Source organism: Vulpes vulpes, chromosome 15 (genome assembly GCF_048418805.1).
Source record: "Vulpes vulpes isolate BD-2025 chromosome 15, VulVul3, whole genome shotgun sequence".
In the NCBI taxonomy this organism is placed as follows: domain Eukaryota; kingdom Metazoa; phylum Chordata; class Mammalia; order Carnivora; family Canidae; genus Vulpes; species Vulpes vulpes.
Genome location: NC_132794.1, coordinates 104,890,831 through 104,906,649, shown reverse-complemented (window position 1 = coordinate 104,906,649; position 15,819 = coordinate 104,890,831). Strand labels below are relative to the sequence as shown.

Here is a 15,819-nt window from a genome sequence, read left to right as displayed (position 1 = left end):
TGTCTAGGTTCATACGTGGGGCTTCTGACTGCAGATGCTCTTTTTGAAGCAGTAAACTCACGGGAGCGGATTGACTCTTCCCACCAAGGTCTTGGTTTTATTCTTAGTTCTGTGTCGTTAGCTCATGGATTTTTCATAGCAAATTATCGGACCCAGTACTTTCCTGGATCACTTGTTTTGACCACCTGTAGGTTTGTACTTGAAAACTGAAAGTTAGATATCAAATCAGTCTTACTCAGAAGAATCGTGTGTGAGTACATGTGCATGTAGATTTTGACATAGGTGTGCGGAGGGGAAGAGTAGGCTTAGAAGAGTGGGCCAGTGTGTCAGTGATCTTTGCCTTTGCAGTTATCCTTGTTTAAGAAAAATGTGATGTTGATCATTTTGTGGTTTTTCTTGTCTTTGAGGATGGAATCCTAATCTATTTGAGTTTATAAGGAAAGCTTTTTGGAAGAGAAGACTTTTTGTTGGATGACTCCTGAGTACTGGAGTATAAAGAAAAATATATGAAAGTCCTACTCTTGAGTAAAGCTACTCTAATGAGGGACACAGGGAAGTGGACAAATGATAAATTTGTGCTGTTATAAGTGAATGCCTGAAGTGTGGGGGGTAGGGTGGGAAAAGGACAAAAAGATAAGGATCCTACCCTAGACCACGTGACAGATAAGCTCTTAATGCTTGGCGTAAATGTCCCTTATTTTTTTTTTAAAGTCTTCTCCAACTTTTTTCAAGCAGAATTGTTTATTTCTTTGTAATGAAACATCTGTGTATTTCTTATGTACTTATCACATTTTATTGACCAAAATTATTATCTAAATATCATATAGGGTATAAGAAGTCATACAGGGTTGAATGATAATGTAAAAAAGTTCAGTTTTTTTTTTTAAATGTCAGAGTAAGTGGAGATTATGGAAAGGATGCTACTTTCTATTATTTTTTACCTAGTTTCTCAATGACATTATCAGGAGTATGTTAAAAAGTAAGAAAGCCTATCACATTGAAGTCAACAAGCCTTCCAGATCTATTTTTTGAGGATGAAAAATAGAAGACTCTATATTTTGGAATCAACGAAATAAAACGTGATTGTGCTCATGAAGCAGTCTCCATATTCAGATGTTAGTCATGCTTCCACAATTGAAGGGCATTCTCCTTATGACTCATTCAGGATCTTTGTCATAATTGGGGCTTTTTCCTATATGGGGGCAAAACCTCGCTGAGCTTTTAATGGAATAGCTTTCACATTTCTCAGGATGGTGGTGGGGTGTGTGGAGTGTGAACAAAAAGAAGAAAATGTGTACAATAGAAGCATATCTGCCTTTAAACAGCAAGTATTTATATTTAATATTATGTCTTGAGATTGAGTTTTGAAATGAATAAATGTTTAAGTGGCTGATTAGAAGTCGTTTGGATGAGCTACTGTAACAGTGCATCAGGCGGCTCTGTCAGCTTGCCAGGAACAATGAATGAAAGGGAATGAGGCAGACACTTTCCAAGACTTATGTTTCAAGAAGCAAGCTATATGATACTGTTTGCATCTTGGCTCAGTTGTCTATTGTTAGAATTTCTTTCTCTTGTGTCAATTTCAGAGGTGAAGGTCCCCAAGTATTTTATTTAAAAAAAAATCAGTAAAGAAGCCACTTTAAAGAGCAAGATATGCATCCATTATGCTAACTGTTCATGCATAATACATCCACATACATGCAGTTTCTTTAGAACAGAGTGGCAAGTGGTTGTGCCAGAGAAAAAGTAATTACTTAGCAGTTTGAAAGTGAAAATGAGTCTCTTATTAACAGCAATCTATCCAGAAACAAAGAGCAAGGATCTCTGTTCTGATGACATGTGTTTCCATCTAACACACAATACCTAGAATTTGGAGAATGCTGTAAGACAGCTTCAGGGGGCAGCTACTGAAAATTGGAGGGAAAGAACCTTGCATTGAGAGAAAGAACACCACCAAAAGAGAAAGAGAGTGAAAGGCATTCCATCTAAGTGGGAATGATTTCTTTTATTGTGTTCTTTAAGGACAAGCACAGTAAGTTCTAGCCAAACTTCCATAGGTGGGACAATAGGGTTGTCCAGTATTATTAAAAATGACTTTGATGGTCCTCGAAAGGCATCACCAGAGATCCTAAAATAGGTAACTATGTGCCGTTCTGATGCTATGCACGTTTAAATTGTTAAATGTCATAACTGGTCATAAAGGAGGAAACTTCAAGAAAAATAAGTAGGAATGGCGGAGGGCTGCAGAGACGTTTTTGGATCTGGTGTCAGAGCCTCTGCGGTGTCCCTGGAGTACAGCATTTGTCCCGTGAGAGCAAGTGCCCTTATCCATCGCTTCTTCATTGTGGCTCTCCCTTCTGCTGGATGGTCCAGCCTGGTGAGATCATGCTGTCCGTTAGGTTTCCCCCGGGGTGCCCCAGGGCTTAAGGCAGCGCCCGGCACGTGTGGGTGCTGCGTAAACAGGTTGATCAGGGCTCCGAGGAAGGACACCGAAGCATTCCACAGTTACGGTAGGTCCACCCAACTAAGGTACGTGCCGTGTGCACATTGCCTAACTTGGTTGATGTTGTGTGTCCACGGCACATGTGCGCACTTCTTGGACCTCAAACTGGCCTTTTTGTGGGCTGGCAACCCTCCACTGGGTTTGTGCACCACGGAGATCGAAATGGATGTTCACATTCGTGGAGGCTAGACCCAGTTGAGAATATTGGGGTTTCTCTTGCATGAAATATACACACAGCAACATGTAAAGAAGTCTTCGTATCCACAACTTCTCTGTATTTCTGCTGAGCCTGTGAAGCAAGACATTTTGGTATAAACCGTAGTCGATGTGTGAAGGAGGAGGTAGGGAGCTGCCCATGTTGCTGGGGGAGGGGGGCGTTCGTGGCCAGTTCACACTGGAGACACTCACCTCTGCAGATCACTCTGCCAGTGCTTTGAAATGCAGGTATCTGGCTGGGTGAGACTTAAGGAACAGATACTGAACGTAGCCAGGGCCTCTCCTTTTAAGAACAGGGCTTCCAATATTCAGAACCAGCAAGGGCAACCTCTGGTCCATTCACCACTTCATAAAGAGCCAAAATAGACTCTAGAAGAGACCTCGTGTCATCCAGCTTCTTGAAAGCAGCCAGGGCTCCTGTTGCCGGGTTCTACCCCAGCCACAGGCTATCCAGAGAGTTGCTGGGCATCATGATTAAGTGATGTGGGCCCTCACATCTGTTGCCATTGCAAAGTCTTCATGAGCAATTCTCACACAAAAAGAAGCAGTTTCTACAAATGCCGCAGCTGCGTGGGCAGGGTAGAGGAAGGGGCAGGATGGGTGCGGGGCTTCTGCTGGACACAGAGATCTAACATTCTCCTGTAGAGGCCCAGAATCCTTGCTGGTTTCCCTCTGTGGGTAGAATGAGACAAAGGTTGCAAGATATTTTTTTGAGTTGACCTAAAATGATGAAATAAGCGGATGTTTGGATTTCTGCTTAGTAAACGGGTACGTCCTTCATATTTTGTTCAGCTCTGGTTGGGAATAAGTCAGCTGCATTTGCCGTTATGCATAGGCCCCCTCCTCCCCCCAACACACACCCCTTTCAGTATCCATAGCAGATGGTAAATTCTGTGGCTGCCAGTTCTATCATAATGTGGTTGCAGAAAATAGAAAGCAAAGCAACATGAAGACCCCTGATAGAATACAGCTGGGGTTGGGTGACAGCTTCTGAATTCTCTGGTGATGTCTGTAGGGTTCCTGTAAAAACATACGGCTGGATGATGGAAACTGGTTACTGGCATGATGGAATAGGATTGTGATGTTGAGATCTGTTATTAACCTGGGCCTTATGAGCAGAGAGCATGGGTATAAAGCTTTCCTTCTAGGAAGCTGGTCTAAGTCTACCTAAAATTGCCATGTGTTGTTCATGACCAGTAAGTGGTGGCTGCATTGGTGGTTGGTGTGTGATGTCAGTTGGTGGGCTTTTTCAGATCTAATTAGGTAGTGTGCCGTCCTGTTTAATGCTCTTGTCATGCAAAGTGCCAGTGAAAACTCCAGCTTTTGGTTTAAGTAAATTAACCTCTGGTTCCTTTAGGTGGAGCTTTGAGAAGTATATAGAAGAATCCAAGTGGTATTAGGTCAGGGGCAAGGCTCCCAAGCACCAATTCTTAAGTAAAGACAGTTTTTTCACAGGGCATCCTCCAGCTTCAGAAATGCCAGATGAAGAAATATGAAATTAATTTGAAAGTAAAACTCCAGATATATTTCATTTGGCAATCATAACTCAGGAGTGTGAGTCTGGTCAGAAATTATGTTTCTTTTTGTGCTTTAGATTAAACTATGCATTGCTGGAGGTGGTTGAGGAAGTACAACATAAATAAGCCACATTCTAGAAAACAAGAGAATATTCCTGAAACAACTGGTTAGCTTAAGTCTCCTAAAATTATGTGTTAATTCTGTCTGGTTGGTAGAAGGATCTCATAAAGCTTATTTGAGAATCCAGAACTCTACTGTTTAGAATTTTAAACCCCCCAAAACAATGAATACAGTTTATCTGTTAGGTTGGAACTAGAAACTATATCAGACAGCATTACTTTTTTATAGAGGAGAGATTCCTCAAGCCTTCATGAAAGAGTACGCTTCTTCTGGAAGGAAATGGTCCTCCTTATGGAGGGTCTAAGTCAGGATTTAGTAAACAACCTTGCTAATTTAGCACTAGCACTTGTTTCATGTAGTCTTGCCAGAATGGATATACCCAAATGAATGGAGATAGGCTTTTGCAAGTTTCAGTTCTTGAGACATTAACGGGGAAAACCAAACTGTTTGACTTAATTTTTTTAATTAAAAAAAAAAAAACAGTTTAAAAGCACAGAAAAGGACAGAGAATAACAAAACAAATATGTAACCCACAAAAATAACTGTTATTCTGGGGCACTTGGGTGGCTCAGTTGGTTGAGCATCTGACTCCGGTTTCTGCTCGGGTTGTGATCTCAGGGTCTGGGGATTGAGCCCCACTTTGGGCTCTGCACCCAGTGCAGAGTCTGCTTGAGATGCTCTTTCTCTCTCTGCCCTCCCCCTGCTCTTGTGTGCTCTCTCCCTCTGAAAATAATAAATAAAAAAATATATGAATGAATGAATGAATTAACTGTTATTTAAAAACAAAACTTAAAAATATACTACAGATAAAATTGAAGATCTTCTGTCATCCCGCTCTGGGTCCCTTCCCCTTCCCTGTATTTTATGGGATAACTACCATGATAAGTTTTGTACATATCCTTCTATTTTGTGTTTTTGTATATGGATCATGAAATGTACATTTACAATATAAGTATATAAAGTGATTTTATTTGCTTACGGTATATATTGACATGGATTCTCCAAAGCCTTTTATTCACCATTATGGCTTTTGAGGTATATGTCGATACATGCAGCTTACGTTCATTCATTCACTGTTCTCTAGTGCATTATATGAATATACCATGATTTATTGTTGTTATAGATGCCAGTTGTGTGCGTAAAGATCATCTCATACACATTACTAGAGATTCTAGTATTAGAATCCAGAAATGGAATTGCAGGGGGCCCGGCTGGCTCATTTGGAAGAGCATGTGACCCTTGATCACAGGGGTGGTGGGTTTGAGCCACACTCTGGGTATAGAGATGACTTAAAAATAAAACCTTAAGAAAAAAAATAGAAGTGGAATTGCTGAGTCATAGTGTATGTTTATTTTCAATTTTTATAGTTTGTTCCCAAACTAGTTAGGTTTGTTTCCAAGCTAGTTATGTAGTTGACACTCTTGCCAGCAGTATGTGAGAGTTTTCAGCTCCTGAAAGCAAACCTTTTCAGTTTCTTCCAGTCTATTGGATGAGACTGTCTCACTGTCTTAATTTAGGTTTACCAAGGTATCAGTGGCATCATAATTTTTTAGCCACTGAAACTTTTTTCTTAAAGATTTATTTATTTCATCATGGGAGAGACAGAGAGGCAGAGACATAGGCAGAGGGAGAAGCAGGCTCCCTGTAGGGGGCCCAAAGTAGGATCCAATCTCGGAACCCTGGGATCCTGCCCTCAGCCGAAGGCAGACACTCAACTGCTGAGCCACCCAGGCGTCCCTACCCATTGAAATTTAAAATAAAAAATATCCAAAAGCATGAAATCCTAATGTATTTATCTGGCAGGGTAGGATTAAAATATAATTTAAAGTTGTACTTTACTCACACGACCCTCATTATAGTTTATAGTGTATAGTATAGACCATTCAAAAAGTTTTTTTAAAAATATTTTATTTATTTACTCATGAGGGACAGAGAGAGAGAGAGGGAGCGAGAGGCAGAAACACAGGCAGAGGGAGAAGCAGGCTCCATGCAGGGAGCCCAACGTGGGACTCGATCCTGCTGGGTCTCCAGGATCACGCCCTGGGCTGAAGGCGGCGCTAAACCGCTGAGCCACCCGGGCTGCCCTAGACCATTCAACTTTTAATTATTACTATTAATAGTTAAAAATCACTTTTTAAAGTTTTAGACTTGATGAAAATCTTTCTACAATGTGTTATACTTAACCTGTTTTCTGAAATTCCCAGTAAGTTGAATCAGTCCTCATAATGAACATGAGGTTTTTATCATTAATTAATCATTAATACCTTGAAATCATTAATACCTTGAGGGCCTGTTAAAATAAACTAATGGATACTCATTTCTATACCAGTAAGATATCTTCATACTTTAATAGTTACTTTTACTTTTTATGATCTTACCTCCTCCTAATGTTCCTTTCACTATTTATTTATTTATTTATTTATTTATTTATTTATTTATTTATTTATATTTTTTTAATTGTCCTTCCACCTTTTAAAAGTAAAAATTAGTTTATGTGAATGATATATGCTTATTGTGGAATATTTTATCTTCTCTCATTTTAGTTTGCTACCTTCTATTTGGAATTCTAAGGATACGAAGACATTTTTTTCCTCAACTGAAGATTTCAAGGGGTGCCCAACAGCAGTTTGTCTTCTGTAGGGGTCACTTCTGGTTGTGCATCAGTGTTCTGAAGAGTTCTGGAGAGTTCCTCCCTGCCCAGTTTCAGAGAATCTGACCTGTAGATGCACGGGGTGTTCACTGTGTTAGCAAAATACCTACTTAATAAGAGGCACATACATTTTCTTTAAGAATAATATTTTCTTTAAGAATAAGTAATTTGAACTCAACGATGTTAAATTGTTTTGTTCCTGAGGAGATAATGAGCAGTAAGATGATGACTCATTATCTTAGAAGGTCCAAGGCAAGTGGACAGATGCAAATGGTACAAAGACCATGCTGGTTGAGGAGAATAAGTACCAATAAGTACCATGTGAACATTAATGCTTTTAAAGGGTTTTTAACTTTTGTTTTCTTTTCATAAAATTGTTACTGTTTATGTTTGCTCTTTCTTGCCTTCCAAAAATTGTGATACAAATTTAACATTTCTGTGTTTTCTCATTTCAGTGTGACAAAATTAGGCAAGAACGAGATGAAGCTGTTAAAAAACTGGAGGAATTTCAGAAAAGTATGTAAGCATTTCATTGGAATTATTATAACACACATAACTCTGTTTGGGAATTATGTGGGTAGGCATGTCCCCTGTGTTCGGTTGCTGCTGTCTTAGGCATCCAAGAAAGCGAGAATTGTCTTCCCATTAGTCCTCCCCCCCTCCCCGAAAGTTCTGGCATTACTGTGATTTTCAAACAAGTGGAATGAGCATTATTGTTTCATGTTATTATAAAAAACAGTTTGCACTTCTAAAATTTTTACTATGCAAAACAGTTAAAGGAGAACAAAGATTACTTGTTATCTTGACTCTTGGAGAAAAGACAATGTTAATGTTAATATTTTATAGTCTGTCTTTCTTGGTTTCTTATCTGTGCTCAATACATATGTCTACAAAAATAAAGGCATGCTTTACATTCAGTTTGCAGCCTGCGTTTTTCAGGAAGCAGTATATCATGGTCATCTCTGCATGTTGATAGAGCTGTATATTAGTGTTAGTATTCTATTACACGATAGTACCCCAATTTATTTCAACATTCTTTCAGCGATAGATGGATTATTTCTGAATTTTGGGTATTTTAAGTGATACCACGTCAAGTATTCTTATATGTCTGTACAGTGGTCTGATTTGTTTCTTACATTAATTCATAGAAAATGAATTCTGGCTCACAGAACTTATACATTTTTGGATGTTTGAAATGGCCCTCTCTCTAAGGAATGTGGTATTCCCACAAAAGTTGTAATGAATCTTCTAAATTTTTGCTATGCTATTTTTGTAGCATTTCCTGCAAATCTGTCGTTACCTTGCCCCTAAGATAGAATGTATCTGATGGCGCTCAGAATGATCAGAAGGAAATAGGTCATTGGAAAAGGACCAGACCTTAGCAGGAAAAGATGATCCTCCCTCTTGGAAACAGGGTCTTTCTCCATCTTTTTGCAGATGCTGTATTAGGTTGTTCCATTAAATCATGAAATGTTGACTTGGTAACTACACAACAAAACATTTTCTTCTTGTTGAAGGTTAAACAGCCATGAGAATGAAACATTATAGTTGATTTCAATAGCCAGTTTATTTCAAGTGTCTGGCTGTAACAAAATCCCAGGGAAATACTGTTGATGTTACTTTTCTTTGGAAGCCAATATGCTGTGACAGAAATATCTCTTATTTGTGAATGTATGAATTGAAACTGTGTAGGACTTTCTTCTTCCCTAATGCAGGATCAATGGGATGTGCTTACACTTTGGCTGACACCAGGTCACACTGAGAGAGTTGTGCCACTGATATTGTTACCAATTCATGTTCTCAAATTAATTATTGATGGGGGGTTGGCATGCTCTGCGTAGTGGGGATAGTTCAAGTTCTTATGGTTGGGCTTAACATAAAATGCTTTTGTTGGGCAACTAGTGGGCATTTGGCTTCTTGCATTATGCAGAAATGGAAGGCGCTTCCCCCCAAATCAGCCTACCTGTAAGAGTAACCCGTAAACTCCTTTCCTCTCCCACTTCCTTTGTCTCTAACTCTAAATATCTTTGATAGTTTTAAAAATTCACATTTTTCCTTATGAGCAACTCAAAGCATGAGAGAATCCATTGAAAAGGTAGTACAATGATCTTTATTGTTGTATTCATTGAAGTTTTGACTTACTGTAAGTCTGATTAATTATTTTAAAGGTCGGATGGTAGAACAGAATGCTGACTCTTGACTCCGTCTCAAAAGAACAGGAAATGGGGATGACGAAAACTATAAATATTTGTTAAAACATTGTGTCTGGGGTAAATAGTTGATGACTTTGGAACAGAGGGTAGAGTTTCAAATTTGGAAGGTAATGGATCAGTTCCCACCAGTAAAGAGCACCATTTGATGTAAATCCATGTAGTCCTGAGCAGTTTCTGCCTTAGTGAAATTGGAATAAATGACCCTGCCTCAAGGACTGTTCAATATTAGATGAGATAATTCATGTAAAAAGTGCTGAACACAGTGCCTGGCATTATCGTTTGAGTGCTCAATAAATGTTAGCTGCTGCTACCACCATCTCATTCACTATCCCCATCCAGAGCTTGAGTGCCCTTCAGACACTGGCCTTGACATGTGGGGCAGCTCTGGGGAGGGGGAGAGTATGTGTGGGTGCCAAGTTGAAATCTGCCTTCCTATTACATTTACCTGCCAGGTGCACATCTCAAAGTGAGGGAAGAGCAGCTGAATGAGCTCTCCTAGGCTGTGGGGCTCAACTCACCTAGCTTGGCATGCTCTTCTTAGCTGGTTCATCCATATTACTCCATTCTCTGCCCTCTCCCAGGGCCTCAGCCTTTCTCATAGCAAAGCCACGTTCCCTAGGAAGACAGATTCGTGTGACAGAAGAAGTAACTAAAGGCTTTTCTGGTCCTTCAGACAGAATATGAGAGCCTTTGCTGTGTGTTGGGACACACCCGTTTTCCTGCACACCTGCCAGCTCTCATCACTGTTTTCACACTATGTGGATACCTTTCAAAAAATCTGACGTTGCAGGAGAACTTACAGTGTGTTCACCACATACACTTCAGAGACGTCCTGCATCTAAATATTGCTAAGAGTTGGCTGGATGGAGAGGAGTGCTACTGAGGGCAGTACCGTTGGTGGTGTCACTTTGAAATACAAGTTAGAGAGAAACCGAGAAAATTAGTCACCTAGAAATTGGTTTGGCTGGGCTTTACCAGTCAGAACTCTGTAATTTGAGATACATGTTACTTGACTTTATTGGGCTTCAGTGTTCTCCAATATAAAGTTGCTGTCATGATACCTACCTCGTAAGACCATCGTGAGGATTCAGGACAGAGAACATGGAAAGGATGTAGCACAGGTTGGGCACACAATAAGCCCAATAGTTGGTGATGGTATTGTGTCCTAAGCAGTTATGTTCTAAAGAGAACATGCTTGTAAAGAGGTGTGATGAACGTAGGCCTGGTAGATTTTTCCAGTCATTCAAACAAACACACGTGACTACCTAGTTTATACGTAGCATTTTGCTAGGTAGAAGAGTCAGACGTGAGTAAAGCAAAATCTCTGCTGTCATGCTCGCCGATAATTAGAGACAGACACAAGTGAAAGAGAGGAAAGCCCAGTTGCCCTACAGGGTGATGCATTCCATGATGGCAAGTATGTAAGCGTGTCGTGAAGAGGAAAAACAAACTTTACTAATTCAACTAGACTGATGAAAGCAATAATGGATGTACTTTTAGGTTATGCTTCTGAGTTGTCAGAGTCCTTAAAAACAACTTTTATTATGACAAATATCAAGCTTATACAAAAGTGAAAAAATATTACAACGGACCCCTATGTATCCATCATAGAACTTCAACAGTTAACCAACTCTTGGCCAGGCTACTTTCATCTCTGTGTACATACATCCCACCTCGGAGTATTTTGAAATGAATTCCATTCATCATATCATTTAATGACGATAATTTCATCATAAATATTTCAGTTAGTATTTCTAAAAGACTAGGATTGATCTTTATTCTTTTTTAAACTTTCATGCCATCCAAATTACAGATAGTTTAGGCATAGTGGTCATGGTCTGTGGATATTATGAGACAAGCCTGAATTCAGCACCATACGGCAAATCACTAAGTGAACAATTAAAGGTTTTTTTAAACTTCCATTGTTTGAAAGGTGCAAATAAAATTATATACTACAAAAATTTCTGTTTTGTGTCACGTAACCTGACTTTTAGTTTTAGAAATGGGACCGTGCTTTTTAAGGACATAAATGCCCTCTGAAATATATTCTTTTCTTTTGAATCTAGAAAGTCGATAGATTTCTTTGCTCCCTATTTAGCATTGAGATAATTTTTTAAACTAGAAATCAAAGCCCAACTTTTGATTTTTTACTGTTTCCTTTTAAGAGGCAGAGATTAAAAAAACAACAACAACAACAACCTGTCTGATGGGGTCTGCTGTATGAGGATTAGAGAAAATGTGGGTTAGTGCTGCCTATGTAAGGTTATCAAGTTAAATTACAGGGCAGCCTTTTACACAATGTTCAGAAAATAAGTGTGTGTGTGTCTTTTTTCTTTTTGCTGGGCCTAAACCTTGCTATGGTGGAATGATTTTTCTTACTCTTCCATGAGCAAGAATGTTATTGAATAAAAAGTCAAATTCCTATGAAACATGCAGAGTGTTTATGTTTTTGTTATGATAGTGGAAATACCAGATTGTGGCAGAAGAAGTCAAGTAGTTAAGGCTAAAAATTCAAAGTAATATTTGATGTTGTAAAAATTGTATAGGTTTCTTTTCTCTTTCCTTCACATTTTTGAAGAACCTACCTTGTAAACATAGTGATAAAATGCCAAGAATATTAGGATTTTAAGGAAATAATAGAGCCTATTATTTAAACTACAATATAAAAGGCAATTATATTGATGAAGAGCTACATGGGCTTTGTGTGTGTGAATAAACTTGGCCTGTGTTCAGCTTCTATTTGTTCTTCTGGCATAAACACATATTGTGTGTGATTCCAGTTTAATGGGGACCCGTTTGTATGCCAAGCAGCTGCATTTTAGGACCTATTGCGTGATTTCATAGCTCTCTGAAAATTGGTTCTATTCAGAACAAGAGATAGAAGAGGAGAGGGGGGTGGCGTGGAAAGGGGGGCAGAGCCTCAACACACAATCATTTCTTTTCAATTGGAGCCAGAAAGGTTGATGACAACATGACCATTGTGTTATAATGATAAGACCACTAAGGCATCTGTACCTCTCATCAAGGCTTTCACACAACAGCAGATACAATTTAATTCACTGCTCTGTCAGCAGTGCTGATACCATTATGCCGTCTGTCTCCACAGTTATAATCACTGTCCTCTGAGAAATGCAGTTGAAATGATCTTGAGCAGTCAAAGAAACTCTCAATTAAGGCTGCCACTTCCAATGTGTCAGATTGTGTCTTATGCACTTGGTACAATTTTCACTTCCAATCCTGTTTATTTACAATGTCTACCAGTAATTACGCTTAACGTGTCATTTAGTGAGGGGGGCCCCTGCCAAGCCGATTGTTGGGTGCTGCTGTACCATTGAGTGGGAGTTTCTCGAAGTCAGTGCCATCAGCAGCTTTTAGGACCTGATGGGATGCAGTAGTAATGTTGATAATGCAAGTATCGTGCTCATCAAGTCATAATTAGATGCCACTCAAATGTGCCACTTGTAATAACAGTGTTGATTCATGTTTTTCTCGGTGACTGCAACTACTAATTAGTTAAGTGGTTTTTGGTTGGCCTGCATTTGCTGCAGATTATTATTACCCCTGAAAAAATGTCAAGGTTAGAGATGTTTCTGGCCATTTAGTGCTGCTTTATGAATTTGAATATTAACATAATAAGAACTTTGGACAGACTTAGGAAGTAATACATTTTTGTATTTAATTTGGAGAGAAATTTTTTTCCCCTGAGTTTAATCATAATTGCAGGTTAATTAAGCTTAAATGAAGCAAAAGTAATCTCTCTTTGTGTTATGTGAGCCCAGTGTGCTTTTTGCCTAACTTTGTTGGGTTTCACATTTGGGTATACTTAATTTTTCTTTTTTAAGCCAAACAAATGTCAATAAGTATGCACGTTTACAGTTAAGTTTAAGATTCTGAACATTTTCTTTTAACTAGAAGTATGGGTGAAAGGAATTGGCACTTTTCTTTTACTTGATCTTCAAAGTATAATGCAAGTTCTAAATCACTTTGTACCTTTGAATCTCAATTTCTATAAACCAGCTACTAAAAGAACCTGAAAATTACTATTTTTCAAGCATTGGTAAAGTGTACTGTAAAATTGTATTTTTTCTTCCAATCTTCCTGATAGTCTGTGATGCAAGAAACATCTGCTGTCATCATCATAGAATACATAACTCTTGTTGCTATACTTTTCTGCCCCGGAATTTATTAAATAATAGTAACTACTTTGTCACTCACTCATAAAGAAGGCAGTTGCATACTGACCTCAGCTCAACTGCCACATGGTTATTCCAGTTAAGAACATCAAGTTAAGATTTATTTTTTTAAAATTTTTCATTAGCAGATTTTCTGTATTAGACCCACGTGTTCTGTCCTGCTAAGAAAAGGAAAAATCGTGTTTGCCACTTTTTATTTAGAAGAGATTCTTTTGTCTAAGTGGACGTGTCTGTGGCTATGTGTGCAGCTACATAGGGGGAAAAAAAAACTTAAAACATCCTAACTAGCTTTCTTAAAAATGTGTGCGCTAGCAGTAAAGGCTCTTCACTGTGTTATTTTCCTGCTCCACATTCACATATTAGCTAAGATTTAATCAGGGCAGCATCTTCAAGACTCCCCCCTCCCGTCCTGTCCCCCCCCTCAATAGCTGAAGGTCTGGCTAGCTAAAGAATTGAAGTATTCTGAGTCATGGGATGCAATGTGTGGGCTTCTGGAATTGCTGACTAATCTCTGAATGCTGAGACTTTTTTCCCCTCATTCCTAGTTTCTCACATGGTTATAGAGGAAGTCAATTTTATGCAGAACCATCTTGAAATAGAGAAGACTTGTCGAGAAAGTGCTGAAGCTCTGGCAACAAAGGTGAGACTCTTCAAATAAGGGAATTCTCTACTTGAGCTTTTTAATTTCAACTTGCTTTTCTGCAGAGTGACCTCTCTTCGCTTTTGCTGTCCTAATCAACGGTCTCTCTTCGGATGAGGAGGAAAAAGTGTCGTAAGTTTTGAAAATCCTGGAATAGGATTAGGTACAGATCTTAGTGCCTAGGTCATATCGATTGTAAAAGGGGCATTTTGTAGTGTGCATTTCAGCATTTGTGATTTTTGCCTCTGAAAAATGGCCCCAGACTGGTGTGTTCAGCTGGACTTTCTACGTGGCTGTGCATTGGGTGCAAACGTTCGCCAAGTTTAAAACTAACCTGGTGTGACATCAAGGAGCAATGAGTGTTTTCATGTTTGATTTAAAGTCGGCCTCCAGCCGTACGTTTCAGGTGATTATTTGTGAAAGCAGAGCGAGGGCATGCTAAAGGTGACCTCCAGTGCTCCACTGATTGCTTCTAGCTGATGAATTTACCAAGAGTATAATTTTCTATATTCTGTCTCATCAGAAGTACATTATTATTAAAGAATGTTTTTATCTCTGTCTTACGTTTTTGGGGTTGGGTAAAATGCATCTGAACCACTTCATCAGAAAATGGATTACAGCAATTTTTAACCAAATATCATTAGCAATGCCAGTTGTGTGTCTTCCTCTCTTCCCCATCACCTACCTCCAAAGTATGTCTTTGGATGTGACTGAAATTCTGCAAATCAATCAGCCAGTCTGTCTATATATCTCTGTATTTAATTTGTGTGCATTAGCAGTGTGCTTGCTAGAGGTATTTGCTTAATTGTTTGTGTAATGACACTACATTAGAATTCATAAGATAATGCAGTCGGAACCTAAGAATATAAACGTGTGCATGCAACTTCTGTTACTCCTTTGAAGAATACATAGCAATACAGGCCATTGCTTTTAAAACAATCATAGTATGGGTGCTCTCCCATCACTTCTTTTGTGTTACACTTCACTAAGTGTTCACTGGTCCATAAAACTGTGTGAATTCTCATATCCTTTATTCCTCCTTTTGGAACAAGGAGAAAAAAATGTATTTGGAGCATACCAGCTGCTCTGAATCTTGCAGTGGCTAAGGACAGTCCTTGTATTTTCTCTTGCCATTGCTAAGTATCCCTGTTGCCAGCGGTACATGCAAGGTGCGAACCTGACTACCTCGCAGGACTGAATGAGTTAATGGAGAGCAAGGGTTTGGGAGGCAGCATATACAGGTTTTATTCCCAGTGATGTCATTTGGGGCATATGTGACTTTGGGCCAGTTACAAGTTCTGGTCTCCGCATTGCTGTAGTCTCATCTTAAATGACAGGATGGACTAGAGTTAGGACTGTGGGGAGAATGGGGCGGATTTTCCTTTTTTCATGAAGCACTCTACTCATGGGTTTTTACAGGCCTCTTTAAAAAAAGATTTGATCCCCTCCTTCCTTTTTTAAACTGCCAGGTGATTTTGAGCAAGAGAATGCACCTCTCTGAGCTACAGTTGCCTTGTCCTAAGTGTCAGGGTGGACCAGCATTGATTTCTTAAGAATACCCCAGACTCACTGATGCGGGGTGTGCAGCCCAGGCCAGCTGTGTGCTGAGAAAACTGCTAGGTGACTGTTGTCACCTGGTTCGTTCCTGGTTATTATAAACCACTATGTTACTAATCTCAAAAGTCAGTTTTATAATTTCACCTTGACAGTAGGATCCTTCACTTACTCGATTTGTCCTCTAGTCTTTACAAAGTCTTTCGAAAATG

General features: G+C 39.2%; 1 protein-coding gene across 5 annotated transcripts in view; it reads left to right on the top strand.

The window, feature by feature from the left end:
• The window catches only part of SHTN1 (shootin 1), a 96,940-nt gene that overhangs the window by 17,093 nt on the left and 64,028 nt on the right, over positions 1-15,819 (top strand). For 4 of the 5 annotated variants that reach the window (XR_011997591.1, XM_072740196.1, XM_072740199.1 and 1 more), the window contains exons 3-4: positions 7,463-7,523; positions 13,959-14,053. Coding sequence is in view for 4 of the 5 variants with exons in the window: in XM_072740196.1 (XP_072596297.1) it covers positions 7,463-7,523; positions 13,959-14,053 (156 nt within the window). In the remaining variant the exon portion in view is untranslated. The remainder of the gene's footprint in view (positions 1-7,462; positions 7,524-13,958; positions 14,054-15,819) is intronic. The other variant, XM_072740197.1, reaches the window with a different exon arrangement.